Source organism: Microchirus variegatus (assembly GCF_963457635.1).
Source record: "Microchirus variegatus genome assembly, chromosome: 14".
Taxonomy (NCBI): Eukaryota; Metazoa; Chordata; class Actinopteri; order Pleuronectiformes; family Soleidae; genus Microchirus; species Microchirus variegatus.
Window position 1 is genome coordinate 1,668,578 of NC_139815.1, and position 26,423 is coordinate 1,695,000.

Sequence of the window (26,423 nt, forward strand, 5' to 3'; positions counted from 1 at the left end):
GGAGAGAGAGAGAGAGAGAGAGGGAGAGAGAGAGAGCTACGTGCCGCCTATCAGCTTTGGCGGCGGAGAGCTTGGAGCGTCGCGGAGGCGCAGCGCCTCAGTTGTGTCAGCTCGTGATGTGTTGTTGTTGTCGCTCTTGTTTGCGGACTTTCTGACTGACGCGATCCTGATTTTTTTCCCCCCTTAGCTTTATTATTATTATTATTATTATTATTGTTGTTATTATTATTATTATTTTATTTATTTATTTATTTTCTCTCTCCTGTTGCAGCCACAGATTCACAGGATCCTCCTCATCATTACTGTGGTCACGCGGAGGCAAAAAAAAAAAGAAGCTGTGGAACAAGAAGACGAGGCTTTGATTCTTGTTTTTTCTTCTTCTCTGAAAATCAACCGTGTCTGGGTTTTTTTTTTTTTTTTTTTTTTTGAGAAATCGCATACGCGGAGGAGCTTCTGCCGCTCACTACCGCCGGGAGAGAGACACCGAGCACCGGGAGAGAGAGAGAGAGAGAGAGGCAGTGACTACCGCGCTTCCTTCCATCTTCTCCTCTTTTATTCATCCACTCTCTTCCTGGCTCTTCCTCCCGTTTGATTTCTTCACCTCCTCCTCCGCCTCCCTCGCTCCCTCCACCCTCACCTCTCTCTATGTGGGAGCCGTGAGCGCGCACCCACTGGGGGGCAAAACTGTGCGTCAAAGCTCCGCGGATTCCCCCGGACCCGCCGGATCAGCGGCGCCGGCGACAGCAGCCCACGATGCCGCGGAGGAAGCAGCAAGCGCCGCGGCGCGCCTCAGGTACCTGAACGCAACACTGGCTTTTTGATTTTTTTTTTTTCACCTCTTTTTCACACTTTCTGACCATTTCTCTCTCTCTCTCTCTCTTCTTCCTTCTTCGCTCTGTTTGTGCCCCCCCTCCTCCTCCCACCTCCTTCTCCTCCTCCCCCATTCACTCACTTTTCATTGACTCACCCACGTAGTAACATTTGTGAAACATCCTTTTTTCTTCTTGTATTGAAGCGTGAAAAAAAACGACTGAACGCAACTTTTTCTGCTTACACACACACACACAGACACACACACACACACACACACACAGCATCTGCAATATTATCATTATTGTTACCTCTATAACTCTATTTTATTTGAGTTTAGAATTCAAAATATCACAAATTCTGCAAATGTATTATTTTCCCTTTCTTTCATTTCAAAGAAAAACAACAAAAGTTCAAGGTAATTTGTTCATAAATGTCAGGGTCAAAGGTCAACTGTGTTTTCTGTTTTTATCCTTTGACTCAATTTTGAGTTCAGGTTGCTTTCTGTACAGCAATATACCTACATATGTATGTATATATATATATATATATATATATATATATACACACATATATATCAGTATTTCTGTTTATGAAGAATATACGTTTTTGTGGATGAAAACTTTGTGTGTTTGTGATTTTAAGGTAAAAAAATACAAACAAACTAGAATTTTTAAAGGAAAACGAGGTGAAAAAGTGACATTCACTGACGAGTGTGTGAATCATATTTCATAAATATGATGTAGTTTAAATGTGTGTGTGTGTGTTTGACCTGTGACCTTTGTGAGAAGCAGCACACACACACTTACACACACTCATACACACTCACACACACACTGTGGTGCAGGAGAACGACAGCGTTTGAGTCGTTTTTCACTGCGGGTTAATCCAGTTTTCGTTTCTCGGATTCTGTCGTTTTTTTACGTGGTCGACTTTTCACTACTTCTTCTTCTTCTCCTCCTTTTTCTTCTCCGTCTTCGTCTCTCTGTGGTCGTGCAGCGTAAAGAAAGTAGAAAAGTATTTTGCTCTGTTTGAGGCCTGAAACTTTTTCGTTTTTTTTGGGGGGGGGGGAAGTCAGATATTTCCTTTTCTTCTTCTTCTTCTCTAACCGTCTGCGTTGACCTCCTCGGTGCCGCTGCGAGATCCTTCGACAGCGACCCGAGGTTATTGGCCGTGAAACTTGAAATTCCATTTTTCCCACTGATATTGAAAGCGTGGTCCTGTGCTCTCTCGCTCTCTGTGGGTTCCCGTTTCCTCTCAAACTGGGATTAGACTGAATTATGGTTCTTCTTCTATAATCTTAAAAACACTCTCAGTCAGTCAGTCAGTCGAGGGCAGACGGCGCAAACATGGACGAGAGCTTTAATGGACAATTGCCATCTTTGATTTGACGCCTGATTGATCGGCCGTCATCTGGCCGAGCCTTTGATCTGTTCATTCCCGATAAGTGTCAATAAATCAACCTCCCTCCCTCTCTTACTCCCTCTCTTACTCCTCCCCCCTCCCTCCCCTCTTTCTCATTCACCGTAGAAGCAAAGTGAGGCCCTGCATCTTTTTATCCCCTCTTTTAACCTCGTTCATCGACTTGAATTTTGTGTTTTTCGTCGCTTTTTGCCTCGGATTTGACACAAATGACCTCCTGTCGGGCGATTTTGAAGTTGTATTTTTGGGTCCTCGAACACACACACACACACACACACACACACACACACACACACACACACACACACACACACACACTCAGGGTCACTGGAGTGTTTTGCAGAAAGTGTGACGCAGATGAACGTTTGTTTTCCTTCATCACAGGAGACTTTGTTTCATGTTTGATTGAATTGTCACGCGGAACATTCGTCAAAGGACTTAATGGTCAATCAGAGGCAGAGATGGAGAGACTCTTATGTATTCTCAAGCTGAACGTTTTTAGCTAATGGACACCGCCGCTGGATTCGTGGATTGATGGATGTGTAATGGATAAAAAGCCGTTACGTCACTGGTCAAATGGACAAAAACCTCACGCACTATTATTTATTTTCCCACTCCGACGTTAAAAAAAAAACAGAACAATGTAACGCATTATTTCCTGCACTTTTGCTTCCTCAGCAAATACACGTACACACGATAATATTACAGACTGCGGGGAGGACAAAAACACACCTGTATGTGATTATTTAAGCATTTTTCCCTCCTCTCGTGCTCCTAAATGTGAAAAATATCAGTATTTACTGTGGGAAACACACATTTGGAACTCCAGAAATGGAAACGATAGAACTTTTCTATGAGAAAACTCTTTTTAATCAAATATAACACATTCTTCTCGGTGATTTGCAGTAAAACAAACAAACAAAAAAGACTAAACAACGTGGAAAAGGGATTTTAACTTTAAAGGGAGAGAAACACACACCTGTGTATGACTATTTAACCATTTTTACCCGCCTCAAATGTGAAAAATACAAGTATTTACTGTGGGAAACACACATTTGGAACTCCAGAAGTTGATTTTCTTGGCCAAAACACACACAGATCACTAAAAACAAACTTTTCTGTGAGAAAACAGTGGGAATTTCACTTTTTTTCTAATCAAATATAACACATTCTTCTCTCTATTCTGCTTCCTCAGTAACTGCACAACATTAAACTCAGTGTTTCGCTGTATTAAGCACAAAATATTACAGAATATTACAGTGGACATGGATTTTAACTTTAAAGGGAGGAAAAACACACCTGTATATGATTATTTAACACGTTTATTATTCCCTCATCCTCCTAAATGTGTGAAAAATATCAGTATTTACACATCGGCGACACCAGAAGTGTATTTGCACCTCAAATAATCATCCTACGACTTAACTTAGTGGTGAAAATGACAGGTTTGCACATATTTTGCTCTTCGGCTCCATCGTCTCTGCAAATAAACACGACTTCACAGCATTAAACACGAGCTATTACAAAAAGAACGACGTTATGAAGAGGAATCGTCACTTTAGACACTTTTTCCTCATGCTCTTCTGAGCCCAAATGTGCAGAAACACACACTTGGAACTCCAGAAGTGACTTTTTGTTGTGAAAACGACTCGGAAATAGATAATAAAATTAACCGCGAAACAATAATAAAAAAGAAGAAACGTTTACAGCGTTTTCTATGAGAAAACGTTTCTTTTTTATTAAATATAACACATTATTCTCTCTCTTCTGGTTCCTTGTTGTTTTTTTTGCTACCTCAGCAAATTCACGCAGCTTCACGATATTAAACTAACGTGTTCACGCCGTATTAAACACAAGCTGTTTCACGTTTGCAGGGAGGGAAACTTTTTTTTTATAAGTACAAACAGGAAGGAGAAGTTCGACACACACACACAAACACACACACACACACACACACACACACACACACTACAGGAAACACACAAACACACAAACAACATCATTTCTGCTCCGTTTCTGCGAAATCTCGTCTATTTCACCACGTGAACCTATTTTTCGTAAAGGTTTTACACATTTAAGAGTTGAGTGATTTTCTCGTTTACCTTCACTGATGGGAACTGTGAGGGCCAGGTGGGCGGAGCTACGGAAGCCCTGCAGGTACAAAGTGCAGGGAAACAGGAAACGATGTCGCCAAAGACACAAATGTGCGGAAATCAATGCACAAATACAGACGAGGTTTGAAGCGGGACGGAAAAGGAGTTTTATTCCTCCCTCCTCGTCTCCTCCCTCCTTCCCTCCTCGTCTCCTCCCTCCTTCCCTCCTTCTCTCCTCCTCTCACAGCTGCACGTTATAAGGTTGAGGCAGAAAGAAAGTGCATGGCAAACAGAAAGTGATGACAAATTGATTGCGTGGCTCTGATGGCAGCGAGTTACGGGAGGACGGTAAATGATGGGCCCTGATTAGAAACGAGGGGGGCGTTTGTTTCTTTCTTTCTTTCTTTCCCTGTTTCTTTCCCTTTTTTTTTACCTCTTCCTTTTTTTCCCATCGTCCTCTTGTTCTCAGAGGATTAGACGTTAAAGCTGCGTCTGTGAGACAGTGAAATCTGGTTAAAGGTCAACGCGAGAATGGAAAACTTTGGTTTGGACCTTTTCCCATGTTTTTTTAAACACATAAAAAAACAACTTCAGCTTCTGAAATGTTAATATTTTTTGGGTTTTTTTTGTGACGTAAAGTGACTATTTATAGAATTATAGGGTTTTTTGTAGTTTATTGTTTAGAGATGTTTCACCTCATTTTCTGGATGAATTGATCCATAATCTACGATTAAATCAATCACCACGTTTTGATCGTGGATTAATCCGTTTAAACATGTTTTTTTTTCTGATTTCAGCATCTAAGATGTAAATATTCTCCAGTTTTTCCTGAAGAACTTCATCATTTTGTTGTTAAATCAGCTCTTTTTCCCAATGTAATGCACTGAAAATAACTCATGAATTAATAATACCCATTTAAATTAATTTCCAACTGTTTCAATAGTCAGAAGTTTTGCGCGAACGTGACGTCGCAGTCGTGTCCTTTACACGCTTCTAAAAACCCTTATTTTTTTTATTTTCCTTCACACTTGTCACTGTCCTCGCCGTGATCCACACACACCTTTTTTTTTTACCCTGCAGACCTCGCCCACCTCCCACACACACACACACACACACACACACACACACACACTCACACCGTCGCCGACGCGCTCATCCGTCCTAAAAGAGGAGTTGTTTTGCCAGCTTCATTAGCGTCGTGCTAATTAGCCGAGCGTCTGATGGATTCCTGACAGCGCTAATGATTGGAGATGACAAGCTACACACACACACACACACACACACACACACACACACACGGTCACGCTCACCAATTACATCTGCGTGGTAACTGCGTGTAATCAGCCTGATCTTACGCCACCACCATCATCATCATCATCATCACCCCCTGTCTCCCCCTCACAGTTTTCCCGCCAAAAAAAAAAAAACACACACAAACACACAGGTGAGCGTTTGTGCAGCGGTAGCACAAGTGTAAGTTAAAAGATCAAAAGATTAGATCAAAAATATAAGCTTAAAAATAAGACGTTCATGTTTTACGTCAAACTAGAGCTGCAACTAACTATTATTTTTATCTACGATTCACCAAGTCATCGTTTGGTCAGAAAAAAAAAATCTTCTTTTTGTCCACAAACTAAAATATGATTCACTTTTAATGATTTCTTTGTGATCTGGATCAAAGAAATTAATAATATAATAATTATTGACATTTAAGAAGCGGAAATAATCAGAAAATCCTGTTTTTGATCGTGAAAAAAGCTTGAAAACCGAATTATTGATCATCAAAATAGTTGATTAAGTCATGGATTAATCCAGTAATTTGCTCCTAAATTAGTCCATACAACTAAAATATGCTACTTTTGTTCATAAAAACCTGCAAACTTTAGTTTGAGTGAAAGTTGTTGGCTTTAACCAAAGTGAACGCGTTCAGTTGAAGTAATTAATGAGTTTACAGTGAAACAAGAAAATGGCCGACAAACTTAAAGTCCATTAACTTTACTTTGAATGAACTTGAATTAGTTTGTGTTTCTTACTTTTAAACACTTTGGAAATAAAATGGTTGACAAACTGAATTAGGCAGGTTTAAGTAAGTTGTTAGTTTTTTTAAAGTTTATTCTAAAACAAGAAAACTTAAAAAGTGTTCTTCGATTACCAACACATCAATATTTTAAGTGTATTCAACTTAAATGTATTGGGTTTTTCCATCATAAAAGCTGCTAACTTAAGTTTGAATTAACATAATCAGTTTGTTGTTAAGTCTTTGGTTCAAGTTAGTTTTCAATTCAAATTCAAGTGTAAAAACCTGAAAGTTAAATCACTGTAATTAAACTATAGCCCAAACTTTACCAATAACTTGTTTGAAACTAACTTAATTAGACATGTTTCACCTACTTTGACTTGTTAAGTTTTTTTTTCTAAAGTTTAATCTAAAACAAGATAAAGGCAGACAATAAATGAAGTTTACTCAACTTAAATGAATTGAGTTGTCATATAACTTTGGGTTTTTGGGTTTTGCTAAGTGAATGTGTTCTTTTCTGTTACTGACAGATTGCTTTGCTAATTCATTTTATGACAAATCAAAAATAAGAAATAAGAAACAGAAATGGACGAGTTAATTCAACTTGTCCTGATGTAACATGAAAACTAGTATTTTTATAGAGCGGAGGGAATTTAACCTTGTTTTTTTTATGACTTAAGATTTCTAATAAAATTTAGAATAATTCAAAATCCACCAATAACTTGCTATATTTTAGTTGGAATTAACCTAATGTGTTAATTTTTATAAGAAAACAAAACAAAACAAACAAAAAACTGCTGTTGTTGATCTTTTATATTTGATTTGATTGAATTGGACGGAAACTCACGTCTGAAACATCGGGGCCTTCTACGACTACAACTCTTTCACTTTTCTCAATATTATTACAATATCTTTCACAACCGCAACACTAGTCTGGACCTAGTTAGCCTGGAATGAGTTTAGTAAGGTGGTGACGCACACACACACACACACACACACACACACAGTTGTGTATTTATTTTCTCGTAGCTGGTGATTTCAGGAACAGGACGAGGTTCAGACGAGCCGCTGGGTTTTTTGTTCGTCGCCTTCAAAGCTGTAGAGAAAGCAAACAGGTCATTGTTTCACAGGAGGAAACTGCAACACTTCAAACACACGCTGTATATATGTCTATATGTGTGTGTGTGCGTGTGTGTGTGTTGCTTTATCTGCATACTTATTTATACACTTCTTAATTTCACATACTGTGAAACAGTAACAAACAACCACAGCTATTGTTTCTCTGCTCAGTGGGTTATTTACAGTGTGTGTGTGTGTGTGAAGGTCTTAGTATTGAACAGCTGATTAGTGTCAATAAATGCTCCTCCTCCTCCTTCATCTCCTCTGTTTCCTCCTCTCTTTCTGTTTTCGTACAATTTCAAATTTGACACAAATGAAACATAATTTTAATGACATTTGATTCGCTCTGTTTACGACGCTCTTCGTTTGTGGTTCTGAAAACTTTGGATATTCGGCGTATATCGTCCTTGATTTTTAATTGTTTTTGTCTCGCTTATCTTTGTTTTCTTTGTGTCGTTTATTTATGGCCTTTACACACACACACATATCTATGTGTGAATCAGTGCAGTGATTGGACCGAAAACTTCCAATTTAATAAATGAAATAAATAAATTGGATAACGACGGTAGTCTTAGTCAAATGACAAAGTGTTTATGTTTATATGTATGTGCATATATATATACACACACACATACATCCTCATATATATATATGAGCTAAATTGAAATACAAATGAATACATTCATATGCACAGAGGCTAACAATACTATCATAGTATTGTAACTTCAATGTGTATTGTACTTTTTTACTTTGTCACAATAAACTTCTCGTTTAAAGTGACAACAATTTTACAAAATAAAATCCCCCAAAGTAACTAAATCATGCAAATGTGCAGGTGATGTACATTTAAAGAAGTTTGTTTGAAAACTATTTCATAGAACGTATGGAACTTCGTTCAAATTTACATGAAAGTGTGTTTTTTTGTGGTTCACAAAGTTTTTGGTTTTGGTGAAATTTTCGTAAAATCCACTCACGATATGGCGATAACGGCAAATTTTTTTCCACATTATTGTGATGATTATGAATGGGGCAGTGGAAGTTGTTATATTTCGATAGTTATATCATATTTTATGATTTATTATTTAGTGCCACAAGGGGGCGCACCTGCAACCTTCCTGTCCTTCCACAACCTTGTGATTTATTTGACTTAAATTACTTGTTTTTCGCTGTAGAATGTAGGATAACTATCCTTGAAACATTTTTTGGAATCATAATGAATCATTTTTTAACGTTATTTTTCATGTTTTTGTAACATAATATTTATTACAATTTTTTTGCTAGTGCTAGTAAAGATTTTATCGCAATGTTTTTGAAACTTTGTAAAAGAAATTGGTAACGTTAGTTATATTTTTTGTTTTTATAACGATGCAACTTTTGGAAAGATAAGTCATGAGATTGTATTACGTTTGTTTTTATATTTTTTTGTAGTATAACATTTATGACTTTTTTGCTAATGCTACTAAAGATTTTTATCGCAATGTTTTTGCAACATTATAAACATTTTTTGGTAACTTTTGGAAACATAAGTCATGAGATTTTATAAAGTTAGTTACGTGTTTTGGTCACATGATCACATCTGGTAACGTAACATATGTTTTTGTCACGTTTTTGAAGCAATACCAAAGTTTTGGAAGTCTTATAATGTTAGCAAGTTTATTTCTATAGCATATTATGCTATGCATACTCACATTAGTTGTTGCAGCTGTAAAACTAAACCAAAAAAACATAGAAAGACATTTTGAATTGCAAATATTGTGTTGGGTATAATCATGACAAGAAGTTTGTGTGTGTGTGTGTGCTTTTGTGCGTGTGTGTCGTCCCGCTGTGCGCTCAGCGCAGATTGATGACGTTGACACTGGTCATTATTAGCTGCTCAATGACACTGTGGCAGAGTGTGGGGAATTCTTCACAAACACCCGTCATCAGCACGGTGTCCAAAGAGGCTAAGCATGATTTATGTAAATATTAACATCCAGACAGATCTGGTTCTGTCCAACAGGAGATAGATGGCAGCCGCCGAGGAAAAGCAGCTGATTTCTGTGATTTCTCTGCCTCCCTGTGTGTGTGTGTGTGTGTGTGTGTGTGTGTGTGTGTGTGTACATCAGTGTGTGATTGATTGTGGATGAGAGCGAGATATTAATCACGCTTGATGTGTGTTAACGTTGCACTCATGGTGGATCTAAGTCGAGATGCAGTGGCCCATTTAAATACACTCGCTCACACACACACACACGTGCACGCACACACGCACACAAACACGTGCGCACACACGCGTTCCCATTGTTCAGCTGCGTGTCGGAAACAAGCTTTTTTTTTTTAAATAAAGAATCTAAAAATACAGATGTTGCCGTTTTAAAATACATTAGCGGTGACCTCAGTGAAAATGATATTTCCCACAAAAATCCATATGTATACAATATATACATTATTTTTATTATGAGGCTAATTAGTTTGAGCTAGCCCATGAGGTTTGTTGATTTAAAGTAGTTCAAGCTAACCTGCTAGATGAGTTGGTTTAACGTATGTTTTAACATTAGTTTAAGTTAGCTCCAAAGGCTAGTTGGTTTGGGCAGGTTTAAGCTAGCCTGCTAGGTTAGTTGATTTGAAGTAGTTTAAGCTAATCTGCTGGATGAGTTTGTTTAAAGTTAGTTCTAAGGTTAGTTTAAGTTAGCTCCAAAGGCTAAATGGTTTGGGCAGGTTTAAGGTAGCTTGCTAGGCTAGTTGATTTGAAGAAGCGTAAGCTAAGCTGCTGGGTTAGTTGGTTTGAAGTGGTTTGAATTAGCCCATGGCTAGTTAGTTTTAGCACACAAAACTAGTTGGACGTTTCTCACAGCATGTGCTTAGTGAAACATTTATATGGAGTCATGTTGTTCATTTATTCCGATGAATGAATGAACATGACAACAATGCTTTTCTTGATACCTGATCCAGTGATTTTCATACTGATACTGAACATTTGATATATCAGATCACCGAACTGCAGTACTTTTATGGCTTTGAACAAACTTTCTCTATTACTTTATGTGAAAAAAATGCTTTTTACTTTATTTTTATATCACAATTTAGTGACTGAGGACTGAGGGTGAAACAGAGGAAACAGAGACATGTTTATATATATTTTTTATGATTATTTGATAATGTGAGTGAGTGTCAGCATGTAAAGATTGAATGCAAAGGGACCCAATGATTGAGCCCTGCGGGACTCCACCTTCATAAAGTATTGAATAATTATGGACGAAAGAGAAACTGTGGAAAACACATAATCCACCAGATTAGAAGCAGACTTTGTCCTGACTCAGTCACGAAACCTTCCTCAATGACCCGCGAGTCTGCGTCTGAAACTTTCTTCTTCTTTTTTTCTTTTTTTTAACACGTATGTCGAGCCGACAGCACGTTCTGTTCCCGTCAGTCTCGCTCGCTCTCGCCGCTGCTTCCTGCATCACTGTGTGCGCAGAGTGAGTCTTTCCCAGGCAGCTAAGTGACACTGTGATTCGTTCTGGCCTTTCGTTTCTCTCTCTGCTTTTCTCTCCCGACGACAATGAACCAGCAGAGGAACGAAGAGAGAGAGAGAGAAACTGTAACATGGTTAAGTATTCTATCATAGGCAAAGACAGAAAGGGAATGAGATTGTAAAAAAAAAAAAAGATTATGAGCACGGGGCAGGAGAAAGTAGAAGTGAATGGAAAAAGCAAGCAAGTAGACAAATGACAATCATAGAGGCAGGGAAGGAGGGAGGAAAGGAGCGAGGGAGGGAGGGAGGGGAGTGAGAGCTTCCTTGAGGATAAGTGGCTGATGGTTTATAAACACTGTTTCTTATCCTCCCTCTCCCAGAATCTTCCGTCATGGCTCCCATTAGGTTGACAGCTGTCAATTAGAGCTCCCTTGGTCGGGCGCGCTGCACTTTATTGCAGGCGGTTGATGCTGTCATTTCGCTCCCAGTTTCGCCTTGAGCGTTATCACGAGCGCTCAAACAGTCAATAGCTGATGCATCAGCAGTTATTTCTTAAATTGGCTCACAAGGCTGCATCCTGCATCCACCCACCCAACACCCACCACACACCCCACCCATTCCCTCACTCCCCTCTCTCTCTCTCTCTCTCTCTCTCTCTCTCTCTCTCTGTCTCTCTATCTCCTCTTTCTCCCAAAAGACTTATTTTGTGAGGAGAGAGCAGTGGCTCATGCCCGTGGAGAGTGGAGAGGGAACATTATGCTTAAGAATATTTGTTTTTTTGGGGGGGTTGTTTTAAACAACAATTATTTGGGTTTATGGAAAAAAAAAAATAGATTGGATTCAACTTTATTATTTTTGAAACGAGGAATGGAAATGATCGTACAGATACATAAATAAAGTGAAGGTGCAGGTTCATGAGAAGCAGACAAGTGCTGGTATATATATATATATATGTATATCTACACATAGATATTCATATATATATATATATATATTTATATTTATATAAACTCAGGAACATGAATGTAGCCAGAGCGACACTCATCTTTGTCGTTGTCACGGAGACCAAAACCTGGTCCTAATGAGGCAGAAGAACCTTATTTCTCTGAGGAACTAGGTAAAGTTTAGGGACTAATATTAGAAATAGTGGTGATAGAGTAGGTTAAGGTTTTGTTTAGTCCTGAGAAGAATAGCTGTACAAACCTGAGTGTGTGTGTGTGTGTGTCTTTTGATTGTCATCTGGGCTCGGTTCCAGGTCTGGGTTTCTTCTTACCCTCAGTGGGGGGGCTGTCTTTATGTCTGTGTGTGTGTGTGTGTGTGTGTGTGTGTGTGTGTGTGTGTGTGTGTGTGTGTGTGTGTGTGCCATTTGCTTCTCTTTCCCACGGAGACTTCGTCTGTACCTAAACAAGACTGGCAGCCATCAGTCTGTGTGTGTGTGTGTGTGTGTGTGTGTGTGTGTGTGTGTGTGTGTGTGAGTGTGTGAGTGTGTGTGTGTGTGTGTGTGTGTGTGTGTGTGTGTGTGTGTGTGTGTGTGTGTGTGTGTGTGTGTGTGATAAAAGGCAGTGGAGCCAGTGTGGAACTGTCCTGAGCTCTGCTAATCAGGGTCAGTCTGAACTGACATCCTCCTCAAACTGACAGCACTTTCCTCTTCTTCTCTCTCTTACACGCACACACACACACACACACACGCACACAAACACACTAATCATACGATATTGTTTTCATTTAAAAACAACAACAGCGTAAATGATGATTACTTCAGATCCGCATTAATTGCCGTGCTGAACGACACACCTGCTGAAACCTGCTCCGTGCGTCACATGAGCATCACTGAGCATGTGCATGCTGCTGTACAAACAGGAAGCTGATTCTCTCGTCTGCAGTCGCTTCAGGGGAGTTTTTCATATAACTTAACGAGAATAAACAGCGGTGAAAAGTAGTCAACGATGAAACTGAAAGTCAGTGTAAACGAGAGGAGACTGTGTCTCTGATGTCTCTGTCACTTTTTTTAGAGATCGTCTTCAATAGAAAATAAAAAAAAATCCAATTTATGATTCCTGTTGGTTCAGATTTAGTTTCAGTCGTGGTCGTTTTCAAACTTTTTGGGGGCTGGAAAATGCCTGAATATCTGCTTTTTATGCAAACAACATGGAAATGTGTTGATTTTTAAAAACAGTCACCATCACAGCTCTATGTGTGTGTGTGTGTGTGTGTGTGTGTGTGTGTGTGTGTGTGTGTGTGTGTGTGTGTGTGGATACTTTGATTTGTTACCTTTTTAGCTCAGAGGTCTCAAACCCGCTTAAACATCTTAAAATATTAATGTTGCATCATAAATATGTTTATTATTATTATTATTATTATTATTATTGTGAACTGTCTGTCATTCTGCATCAAAACAAACACTTTTATTTTTGAAATTCCTGGAAATATCATCACAAATATTTTGTATTATATATTACAGACGAAAAGTTTGAGCCCCCTGCTTTACACTGACCTTGTCAGGACCCCAGTAGTCCTCGTGGAGACCAAAACCTGGTCCTAATGAGGCAGAACCTCTGGTTAAGTTTAGGACTAAGGTTTGAATTGTGGTTGGGTTAAGGTTAGGGTTAAGCTTCGTTGATGCTAGAAGTCAGTGGGAGTCCTTAAAAGGATAGCTGTGCAAACCTGTGTATCTGTGTGTGTGTGTGTGTGTGTGTGTGTTCAGGTCTGTAGTAGCATGTGGGGACATTTAGTTTGAACCTTTTGAAGTTCCACACTTGGCTTAAGGGTTAGAGTCAGGTTTATGTTTGAGTTATTGTCATCCATTCACTCTCCCACACCAAAGTCCATAGAGAAAATCAGTGATTTTAATCACAGCACACAGGAGTTGTTGATCCACTGCTGCCTCCATCACTAACTTCAAATGTCTTATTTTGTTAATTCAGCATTAAACATTCTTTGTTCTGATTAACCTCAGTGACACAAAGTGACCACACGAGGCAGCAGTAGACCAGCAGCTCCTGTGTCCCTGTGAGCTAAAATCACTGATTTTCTCGATGAGGTTTGGTGTGGGAGAGTGAGTGGTTTACAAACTTCAGTTTCCTGTTGGAAAAGTCTGTCTAACAGTGAGATAAAGACGTTGTAGGTGTTGTAGACTTAAGCTGATGTTTAGTCCTTTGTTTGTGTGTGTGTGTGTATGTGTGTGTGTGTGTGTGTGTGTGTGTGTGTGTGTGTGGACCAGGAAATCCACTGCTTGATGAAACGCTCTGATGTTACGAGGGTGTGGTGGGAAACGCGCGCGAACCGTCACACTCACCTCTGTTTTCTCGAAGAGGGTTAAGAGGAAATGAAGCAGGTAAGAGAGAGAGGTAGAAATGGAGAGAGTAAACCATGCTGAACAGAAGAGGAAGAGGAGGAAGAAGAAGAAGAAGAGGGCTGTTTTATTTTATACTGCGAGGGCCTGTTGCTAATTAATGTTTCTTGGTCGGTTTCTGTCGGAGCTGAGTAATGTTTTTGATCTTTATGCCTGATAACTGCATACCTAATGAGATTTCAAAGCTGGTGGAGATGGGAGTTGCTGCTCCCTGCAATTATTGACAGATGCCTTTTCTCCGCCACTGGCTGCCGCGCCATAAATCCTTCCTCAGTAATGAGCTTGAGAAGTGCCACCCTGCCAGTGAGCTAATGAAACCGAGCAAGGGTGGGGGGGGGGGTGGTGGTGGTGGTGGTGGGCTCTGTGTGTGTGTGTGTGTGTGTGTGTGTGTGCAAAAAGAGTGCATCACACTCCTCCGACACATCCCCCCCCCCCCCTTTAAATGCACTCTGCAGATGTCAGCCAACTCGCCCGCTAACGACAAAGGAAGAAAAGAGGCAGGAGGAAAAAGATAGTCGGCGAGGAAGATTGAAAAGAGGAGGAAAAAAGAAACACAAAGCAGAAGTCTCTCTCTCTCTCTCTCTTTCTCTGTTTCTTCACTTTATGAGAAGTTTCATCAGGGTGGTGCTGAGGGGGGGGGGGGGGGGGGGGGGGCTGCTCAGGTTACAGCCCCATGTTAAGGCTATTTGTCTAGCTTTGGCTGTTTTATTTGAAATACTAGTATCTCTGTTGCCAAACGGGACTGTGATTGATACGGCTGTGCCTCCTCGCCCTCCCTTCCTCCTTCCCCTCCTTTCCTTTCCTTTCCTCTTTCAATGCTTGCCTACTTCTTTTTTCCCCCCTCCTCGATGAACTCTTCCTTCCAGGGGAAAGTGAGGCGAGAGAGAGAGAGAGAGACGACCTTTTTCTTTTTTTTTTTTCTTTTCTTGTCTCTGCTCCCAAACACCAGACAGAGGATCTGCGGCAGGTCTGAGCGCATGTCTGTGTGTGTGTGTGTGTGTGTGTGTGTGTGTGTGTGTGCATATTAGCCGTGTGCATTGATGTGGTGCGTTTCAAGTACCTGGATGTGGGTACTGTACGTTTGCTCGTTGTGTGTGTGTGTGTGTGTGTGTGTGTTTCCAGAAACCAGAGGCGAGCGGCGAGTAGACGAGCACATGAGCGTCTCACTGCCAAACAGTCGATTTCCACCCCCCCCCCCCTCTCTCTCATTGTCCCTGCCATACATCACAGACCCACCCTTCTCTCCTGACACAATGACGTGTGTCATTTATCAAACTGGGCTTTGCCAGGCCCTAACATGTGTGTGTGTGTGTGTGTGTGTGTGTGTGTGTGTGTGTGTGTGTGTGTGTTTCAGCGTTTAGGCGAGTCCTGCTTCCTCCTGCCTCTCCTCCTCCGAGGTCCTCCAGGGAGGGAGGGAGGGATTGAGGGATGAAGAGTGAGGAAATAAAGGCAGAAACGGAGAAAGAGAGAGAGAGAGAGAGAGCGGGGGATTACTGGTGTTGAATGAGTGTGTGTGTGTGTGTGTGTGTGTGTGTGTGTGTGTGTGTGTGTGTGTGTGTGTGTGTGAAATGGTCTGGACTAATGTTCTGGCTCGGGCCACTTCTCCTCCTTAATCCCCCTGTGGGTGATCGGGGGGAAAGCAGCGTGCGAATGTGATATTTATACGGGCGACTTTAAATAGTATTTTACACACAATTACTCACATTTCACGTGATCGATGGCGAGGGATCGTAAATCACGCCTCCATTCATCTCCTTGATGTATATAACATATATATATATATGAGTGTGTGTGTGTGTGTGAAGAATACACACACATGCTCGTGTTTCTATCCATTTTTAGACTCTGCGTTGACAGACTAAACAAAGTCCTTAACACTCACCTTAAAACATAACCACAATTCTAATCTTAGTCCTAAACTTCTCAACCGGTTCCTAAGAAATGAGGTTCTGCCTCATTACCCTGGATTTCCACTGGACGCGTTGCGTCAGCGGCGCGGTCGCCGTTGCAAATCGCTTCCATTCTAATCAATGAGAGCATTTCCACTGCGGAACGTCTCAGCGGCGTCCCTGAAGCGGCTCGCCGCGCCGAAGCGATTTCGATAGGTAGCGGTTCTATTTTTGCCGCTGCTGAACCGCGTAAATTTCAACAGAGCAGATCGCACCAGACAGGAAGTGCGGCACAGACTCACAGTAAAACACTTCCCGCCCCCCTTTCAAAATAAAACACAATACGCAGGTCACACAGCCTGTCACAACTTCACAGGTCAACAGTCAATTAATCAGATCGTCTCGGAGAGTCATGATGTACGACGAGAGACTGATTGTTGAAGTGGAGAAACATAAAATCACCAGATCAACAGTTCTTCCACGTCGGAGAATGAAAAGAAGCTGTTGTTGTTGTTGTTGTTGTTGTTGTTTACTTTATACACACAGTCTATCGCGGGAACTCGCGTCCGTACAAGATTATCGCGTGATTTTCTGTGAATACCGCTGGCTCCCATGGCACCGCGCCGATGCTGTAACGCGCCCAGTGGAAATCCGGGGTTAGGACCAGGTTTTTGGTTCTCCATGAGGACGACTGGTCCTGACAAGGTCAGTGTTTATGTAAGAAAATACAAGATTATTCACACATTATTCCCTATAGCCCCTTAACCCTTAACGCATAAGCCTCACAATGTTCATTTTTCCAGAATAACTTTCAAAATCTGGCAGTTATTTACACTTGACTGCATGTTAAAATAGTCTTTTAACAATTTTCAAAAAGGTGTTATATAGGAAGAACACTGTCGTTGCACATGAACACCAAATTTTGCGTGTTAAATTTGAAATTTGAACAGTTAAAAACCATATCATATTTAAAATAGCATTTTTTTTTTGCCTTTGTCAAAAAGCAGGACAAGAAATGGAGACGACTGTGTTTTTCCAACTTCCAATTGTAATACCCACAATGCCCTAACCCTCAACTTATGCTATGACTCATTCTAATCCTGAACCTAAAACTAAAGGATCAGATCCTGGTCTGAATCACTGGACTCGATACAGGAAAGAGATTTTGATTTTTAAATTCAATACAAACTAAAACAGAAATCAATGTTGGGTTCTTTTATTTAAACATAAAAGTAAATATGGTGACGTTTTTAAAAAATTACTACATTGAAATGATTGAACATCAAATAAATAGATTTATAATGAGTAGAAATAAGTGATAAATAAGTGATTTATCAATAAAGTCATTGGATGCAGCATTCGGGCTATTAAAGCTAGCCATGGTGGTCGTTATCCTTCAGTTTTGGACACAAACATTTGGTTCAAGCTTCACTTTATTATTATCTCTACACACTGACTGGAAAATAATTTTTTGCTGAGTCATTTTTTGATATCAGTATCAGTAGATATTTGAGGTTGTGATATTGGTGTCAGGATTGGACACACACACAAAAAAAAGGCATATAATTACCTAAAACCTTCCTTTAGAATAATAATTAAAAAAAACACTTAAAGTTGTGAGGGGCAGACAAAGTGTCCTCACTTGGACACACATACAAGAACACACACACACAAGTGCACATGAGGCTTTCCCGAGGGTTTGGGCTGCACACACACACACACATCTACACACACACACCTACACACACTCTCTGACTCCACTTTTCCCTGATTCAAAGGGAGGCCGTAGAGAAGATGGATGCCCCTTAAAAAAAGAGGCCGTTGATGGATATGAATGTGGCCGTGCCATTCATCACTGCTATATTATTTAGACTGGATCACTACAGAGCTGTAACCTGAGTGTGTGTGTGTGTGTGTGTGTGTGTGTGTGTGTGTGTGTGTGTGTGTGTGTGTGTGTGTGTGTGTGTGTGTGTGGACAGGGAGGGTCTGGAGAAATAAAAGGTAACAGGAAGTGACCAGGGCTGATCAATATAAGGATATTATTATTATATCTATATATGATGACAGGAGACATGATGTGGTCTTAGATGTTGGATGTCATTGTATCATGATGATTTGCATATTTATTAAATTAGTGAAATAATATTATATACATATTTTTTGGTGTTTGCTGCATAATTTGACCATATTCATAATCAATGTGATTGTTTGTGTCCTTCATTTAAAGAAATAAAGCAGGTTTGATCAGTGTATATTTTAAGATCATGTAATGCAAAACACAAATAGTAGGATATATTTTATTTTTATTTTATTTTGTTTCATCATTAGTAATTATTGTTATCTGGTTTATTTGCTCCAAATAACAAAGAAATCATTCAAACGTCATTTACAGATTTTTGGAAACGACGACTTAAGATTTTTCAACATTTTCTAACATTTGATGGATCGAAATAATCGACACATGAGTCTATGATGAAAATAATCATTAGTTGCAGCCCTCCATGATATGCTATGATATCTAATATCAGGAAAAGAGGAAAAACCTGAAACCAAATTATCATTAAAAAAAATGTCTCCTAAGAATAGACAGTGATGATGATTTGTTGTTTTTGAAGCTTTCTGAGGATGAATTTACTTCATACATGTTCAAAACACGTTTAAAACACATGGGGTGAACTTAGTGCTGACTGCATGTGATCAAATCACTCAGTGGATCCCTAACCTGATCGTGAAGTTGAATTATGAGTAATGTGCCGCAAACTAATCCCTAATTTTCCAAATTTAGTAGTTGTAGTTTTCTCTCCCACACCAAACCCCATAGTAAAATTCTGCGATTTAACATCACAGCACACAGGAGTTGTTGATCCACTGCTGACTCCGTCACAAAGTTCAGATGTCTTATTTTGCGACTTCTATGTTTGAAATCCACCATTCATATGAACCTCAGTGACACAAAGTGACCACACGAGGCAGCAGTACACCAGCAGCTCCTGTTTCCCCCGCGAGCTAAAATCACTGATTTTCTCTATGGGGTTAGCTGAGGGAGAAGGACGCCAGTTTCCACTCGGAAAAATCACACGTAAAAGTGACATAAAGTATTAAACATGTTGTTAAAATATCGTAGACTTAAGCTGAGGTAGATTTTTTTTTTTCATCAGTTTTTGTTATGTGGCTAAAATCTGTTTCCTGCCGGCAGCCATGTTGTTACTGAGAGCCACACTTACACTGAATTATCACTTTAATATTTCAGTATTTAGCGGTGTGTGTGAGATGTTTATTGTGTTTACATGTGGCTTTATGGTTAATATTTAATAGTATATATGTATATATACATACATACCGTTCACCTTCATGCCTCCAGTTTTTGAAAAGTTTCTCGTTGCGGTTTCGCCCGGTGGTCCAAAGTGATTTTGTGCCACGGCGTGGATCGTCTGTGCCGTTTGAGGCGGAACTGTTCTGTCGCCGATCGAACACCTTATTGATTATCTGATGCTCGCTGAAATGAATCCACAGAAATATGACGGTGGTGGGGGAGGGGGGGGGGGGAGTGTGGAACGACAAACTCTGGCTCCCTCTCAAAACTCCTTTTCACGCGTATGTAACCATTTTAAATAACATCGTATGCTCTCTCTCATCCACCCCCTCCTCCCTTCTTCCTCCTTTCTTCCCTGGTCTCTGCTGCGCCAAAGGCAGATGTGGTGATTTATTGTGGCCATCCATCTCTCGTGCTCATCCATCACCGGCCGGTTGCTAGGCGATCATGGCAGCAGCTGTTTGCTTTTGAGTTTCGACAGAGGGGCCGTCAGTCAGCGGCGGCAGGTGAAAGGCATTATGAACGCGCCGTTGTCACGCCGAATAATTAATCAAAGGAGGGAAAGATAATTAAAAAGATATGACCCTTGGTGCTGCTGCTGCTGCTGCTGCTGCTGCTGCTGATTGGGCCTGGGCTCGTCCAGGAAGAGAGAGGGAGAAGGTGAGAAGGAGAAGATCTGCTTATTTTGCACAGAATTTGGACGAGTGGAACGAGTGAGTGCTGATAGAACGAGGTCTTCTCGTTCGTCTGTGCTTTAATTAGGAGGAAATCTGCCGTTCTGGTTTAGACAGAGCCGTCGTGACAGTGTTAGCATCTTGTCGTCGTCGTCGTGGTGTTTAAAACATCTATAACGTACTCCACTCTGATAGGTGTTTAGTTAAATGTGAAGCATTTGAGAAAAATGAGGTCGACTGTCACGTTCAATAGCAGTAGAGGAACGTTATGAGCCGCGTTTCCCCTGAATGGTTTGGTTCGGTTCAGTGCGATATGTATTATTTTGAGTTTTCATTCTTTGGCACCTTTCCCCTGGGCTACCAGAGTAAAATTGGACATTCTAGCTCCGCCCATGACAGTCAACTGATTGGGCGACGGAAAAAAGGTCAACCCCTTGCGATCTGTGTTTTCTTAACGCCTGCCGTCTGTTCTCATACAAAGACATGTTGTTTGAGACAAACAGCCAGGACTGACAGACTTACCCTGCCACATTATTAGGTACACATGGCGCCTAGTCGTGGCACCGGATGCGGTCGTACATCATGGTTTCATGAGTTTGGGCTCCCTTTTCATGATTCAGTGAAATGTATAAGAATGTAGTGCAGTGGTGGTTTTGAAGTGTTGTGCGTCCAGAGATGATCTTCTTCTTTAGACCTCAGTGAAACAGGCAGATGTGAGCTATTTTCTCCCAGTACATCCTGAAATAAATAGTTCCAAGTCCCTTAGATCTGTCTCATTTATATCGCCTCAGTCTGATGTTCAGCGGCCTAGTCTGATGAGATAGAGACATGTTAGACACGTGTTCCTACTCTCGTGGAGCAGATCATGTGATCTCTGTGTGTAAAACAGCGTTATTGTTGTGACAAAAAGAGGAAAAAAGTCTGTGTCACACTATAATGTTTGTGTGGGTGATTAAAAACATTATCTTTGGCTTTTCATAGACTCAGAATAAGCCCTTGAATACGGGTACGGCATCTTTAACAAACCACCATCGAAACCAGCCAGATTACGTGTTTTTATTCACGTAATCCTGGCTCGGTGTGAGCGGTGACGACTCTGACGTCGTTCGTATTTGAAATTCGAGAGATTATTGTTCGAAATACGATACAGGTATATCACTAAAGGAGCCAATAGAGAGGAGATATATGCTGAGTCAGCTGAAGCCTGAGATAGGGGTGCGACACTGTTGCGTTATATAACTAGCCACTACTATTTACTGTGTATTATATAATAATCCCATTAATGGTGACATAATACAACTCTGATGCGTTTAATCTCCTTAAGCACATCTTAATCTTGATTTGCTTTTCTAATCCTATCAACATTTGGGAAAATTCGAAAAAATTTGACTCCACTGAGTTTCTTTCATTTTTCATGAGAGTAACTCTTCATTCTCCTGGTGATCAAAAAAAAACAACCTTTCCAGTCGAGTGATTAATATGTTTTTGAGATGTTTTATTAAGCTGAGAATTATATTTTCAAAGACATTTATTGAAGAACCTGTGTGTGTGTTAGTGAGTACACACACACACACACACACACACACACACACACACACACACACACACACACACGCACACACACACTCACGTCTCCTCAGTCTTCCCCTGTGCTGAAGTGTCAGATAGGATCTCCAGTCTCCTCCTCGCCGTCACGTCTTTGATCTGCCATGCCCGGGTCCCTCCGCGTGTTTTGACACCCCTCATTTTCTCGGCATCCATTTATTATCTGGAGTTTATACAGCGCGAGCACCGCGATGGAACCGAGTGTTCTGTAAACACGAGCAGCCCGGCTGCGAGCGAGAGACATAACAACAGCCTGGGAGAGAGGGAGAGAGAGAGAGGAGGTGGGGGACTCAGACGAAGAGAGAGAGAGACAAACAGGAAGTCACCAGCAGGCAGATTTATCTGCCGTTTCACATAATCCAGCTCGTTTAAGCTGGCCTGACGACGTGGACTCCACTCCACTGCAGGATCACTGGTGTTTACAGTGATATAGAGCCAACCTCACAGACGATGATGTTCTCAAAATGTTTTTTCAACGATTTCTTTGTCATATCGGAGCAAAGAAACCAGAACATATTTACCTTTAAGAAGCTGAAAAATCTGAGAATTTGACCTATTTAGGAACAAAACACTCAAACGAATCATTAGATTATGAAAATAGTTGGCGATTCATTTGCATACTTTAGTTTCTTTAAGTGGAATTATTGGTCGAAAAGTGTAAAAGAGAAGAAATTTAAGAAAAAGATAGTGAGATAAAAAAGGTTGTAGTCCGACTAAGGGTCGTAGTCCGACTAAGACAGAGTCCGAGTAAACATGGAGGAGAAAAACTATTTGTTGCCTATGTACGCCAAGTCTGACTCCATTCTGACTAAGCGTATTCATGCAGGAGTAATCAGACTATCAATCACATCATACAGGTATGTTAGTCCGGCTAAGACAAACTCCGTTTTAATGTGTTTACAACTGAATTATTGTCTTAGTCTGACTAAAATCAGACTTTTAACAATGTCCCACACAAAAAACAGCTGGTATCAAACGTTGGAAATGCCTAGATGTCTTACTTCTGTTGCTATGGTCATAGTCCGACTAAGAGAAGCAGGAAAGCGATTTATTGGCTGTTTACGCCAAATCTGACTAAGCGTATAAATGCAGGAGTAATCGGACTATGAATCGCATCATACGATTATATCATTAGTCCGACTAAGACAAACTCCATTTTAGTTGCACTAATGTGTTTATAACTGAATTATTATCTTAGTCTGACTAAAATCAGACTTTTAACAATGTCCCACACAAAAAAACAGCTGGTATCAAGTCGTCGCTACGTTGGAAATGCCTAGATGTCTTACTTCTGTTGCTAAGGTCATAGTCCGACTAAGAGAAGCAGGAAAGCGATTTATTGTCTGTTTACGCCAAATCTGACTAAGCGTATAAATGCAGGAGTAATTGGACTATGAATCGCATCATACGATTATATCATTAGTCCGACTAAGACAAACTCCATTTTAGTTGGACTAAAGTGTTTATAACATAATTATTGTATTAGTCTGAAAATTGGACTTTTAACAGTCTGACACACAAAAAACAGTCGGACACGAAAAAAAAACTGGGTATCAAGTCGTCTTTACTTTGAAAATGCCTCTTTAAAGTGACACAACGTAGGATTTGAACCTCTCCAGGATCATTTTGATGAATCGTGAACTTACAAACAAAGTGAACGTCACCTGTGTTGGCACGAAAACCGTGTTTCCGTTAGGAATAGCTCAAAAATAATTGATCCATTGTTTGTCATCCTTTCCTTGTGGGTACGTAGAGTAAAATAGTACGGTCAGGACGGAGCTAAAGTCCTACGTTGTGTCACTTGAGAATGCAAACGTAGGAGTGTGGATGAAGCCAACAAGGAAGGGAGGGAAAATGAAGATGGACAGACAGACTGGGAGTTATGAAAGAGAGAGAGAAAGAGAGGGGAAGGAAGACATGCAGCAAGAGAGAGAGAGAGAGAGAGAGAGAGAGAGAGCAGACAGAGAATCAGTCAGCATTTAACATTTAGCTTTCTACCTTTTCTGTCTCTCACCCTGGAATGATTTTGCCTCAAGCCATGCCCCGGGTTACAACCAGTCTCTCTCTCTGTGTGTCTCTTTCTCTATGTCTCTCTCTCACTCTCTCAAACACATACATACAGAGAGAGAGAGAGAGAGAGAGAGAGAGAACACAGAAGTGACACAGAAATGAAAGCATCTCTTCAGATTCATCGATAATGAAAGAACACACGCTCTTTAAAGGCATCACAGAATCACCACCGTGTGTGTGTGTGTGTGTGTGTGTGTGTGTGTGTGTGTGTGTGTGTGTTTCATTAGCACTTATAGCCTCATCAATAGACACTTGATTGGTTAACATGTAGCTATTGATTGGATCGAGCGTTCTAAGCCAGACCTCCTTGGCGTCGAGCCTGAAGCTTTCAAAGCTGCAGTTGTCACCGTCAGTGGAAATGTAGTCGATTTGTTGAGTTTCATCTGCAGATGATTGAAAAAAAACAGAAAATGTTTTCAGGATCAATATCTCATTCTCTTTTAGACTATTTTTCCTTTTCCTTCCTTTTACATAATCTTTTTTGGGTTATTTTGCAGCATGGGAAGTCGTTATTTGTTGTTATTTATTCCCCCCTGCAGACGTGGAAATGGTGGTTTTTCCTACACAAACGTTGACATTTCATTGATTTTTTTTTTTTTACATTTAATGAAGTATATTCACTTCAGAAAATGATACATATTTTTTTGGGGGGTGTCTAATAGAATCTATCTATCTATCTATCTATCTATCTATCTATCTATCTATCTATCTATCTATCTATCTATCTATCTATCTATCTATCTATCTATCTATCTATCTATCTATCTATCTATCTATCTATCTATCTATCTAACTATCTATCTATCTATCTATCTATCTATCTATCTATCTATCTATCTATCTATCTATCTTTACATTGAAATGAAAGGGGCCCAATGATTGAGCCCTGAGGAACTCCTCTTGTTATTAATGCACATTAGTGATTTTGATAAATGATGCTTTATATTTAGCTGTAATAATGTAATAATGTTGTTTTCTTTCACATCAGTTGATTTACGTCCTGCTGAAAAGGTGAAAGTTAGTGGATTTATCGCTCGGTAACAGCTGAAACTTTTTGTCTATTGCACCTTTATTCACGAGCGCACAGCTACTGTATGAGCAGAATCTGCTCTGCGTCATTTACGCTCCGTCGTAAAAAAAAAAAAGGCCCGACAATCTAAGATCTGAGAGCTTTTCACTCGTGTCTTTCATTTAGTCTTTAAAACGTGAATGAAAGTTAATCCCACTATGAGTTCCTTAAATCAAAAACACCAGCGTGTTTCTGAGAAATCTATTAATTGTTTATGTTTTCTGAGCTCTAATCCGTCACTTTTTTCTTATTTTTTTTTTGTAAAAGGGGAAAAACATTCCCGGTAATTTGCGTGAAACAATTCCCTCCTGTCATATGGGCTTCATTTCTCTTGGCTCAGCTCTGTGAATCACAGCCACACGCTTTGAGCCAAAGCAACCATTACATATCTCAGTCAAGAATTTCCGAGATTAAGACTGATAGATCCGCTCCACCGCGAGGAGCCGGGGCTGCGTCACTGAGGACTCGAAAGTGAAATCAGATATCCGTTATTTGGAAAAGCTCAGAGGAGTCAAGTGTGGACGTAAGACTCACGGCAAAAGCCTTATCTCCCGAGGACGACGTAAACGGAACATGACACGGGTTTGTTTGTGCACAGAGCACGGATTTGAAAAACATTGCACATATTTAAGAGCAGAAAAAGAAAAGACAGACTTCATGTTTAGTGTGAAGAGAATTTGTTAGTTCCATGATTCATCATATTAAGACAGACAAATTAAAATGTACACAGTTTAGGCTTTTTATCACTTTATAAAACAGTTTACTTTCTCACACCAAATCCCGTAGATAAAGTCGTCAATTCAACATCACAGCACACATGAGTCCCTGATCCACTGCTGCCTCTATCACGAGGTCAAAATGTGTTATTTTATGACATATGTGATCGAAATTTGTGTGTTCGGATTTACATCAGTGACACAAAGTGACCACACGAGGCAGCAGTAGACCAGCAGCTCCTGTGTCAACGCGAGCTAAAATCACCCATTTTCTCTATGGACTTTGGTGTGAGAGAGTGAAAACATCAGTTTCCTGTGTGAAAAAAAAACTAATCATGATAATACGAAGGGGTGAGAATTTTGTGAAGTGGTTAGAATCTGTTTTTTTTTTATTCTTTGAGGGTGAGTGCATGTTTCTCAGGCTGCAACTGTCACTTTGAGTCAGATGTGGTGATACTGGAACAGAGAGAATAGCCTCCCAAAAAGGGATATTACACAAAAAAATGAGGAAATTAATAATATTTTTAATAGTTTAATTAATAAAAGCCCAATTCCTGGATGAAGGTCTTTCTGAATGTGGTCAAATCCGCCTCATGACCTCTCTGTGACCTCTGTTGTGTCGTTTGAAAGCTACTCGTCCAGGACGATCGGGTACAAAAGTAATCTGTAAGTCAAGAAGAGGCTCCTTTAACCTGACAGTTAAGGTGTTTGTTTGTTTTTGTAGATGCAACACCTCAGGGCTTTGTTAAATAAGAAATATGTTCAGAGGAGTTCAAATACACACAAGGGTTCAATGTGCACTTGAGGAAAAGAAATGGTTGCA

General features: G+C 40.2%; 1 protein-coding gene across 1 annotated transcript in view; it reads left to right on the plus strand.

Moving 5' to 3' along the window:
• Positions 1 to 753: 753 nt before the first annotated feature.
• The window catches only part of tshz3b (teashirt zinc finger homeobox 3b), a gene marked incomplete at both ends in the record, with an annotated part of 49,318 nt that continues 23,648 nt past the window's right edge, over positions 754 to 26,423 (plus strand). Inside the window, one exon of the mRNA XM_083900934.1 lies at positions 754 to 793. Coding sequence (XP_083757060.1) covers positions 754 to 793 — 40 coding nt within the window. The remainder of the gene's footprint in view (positions 794 to 26,423) is intronic.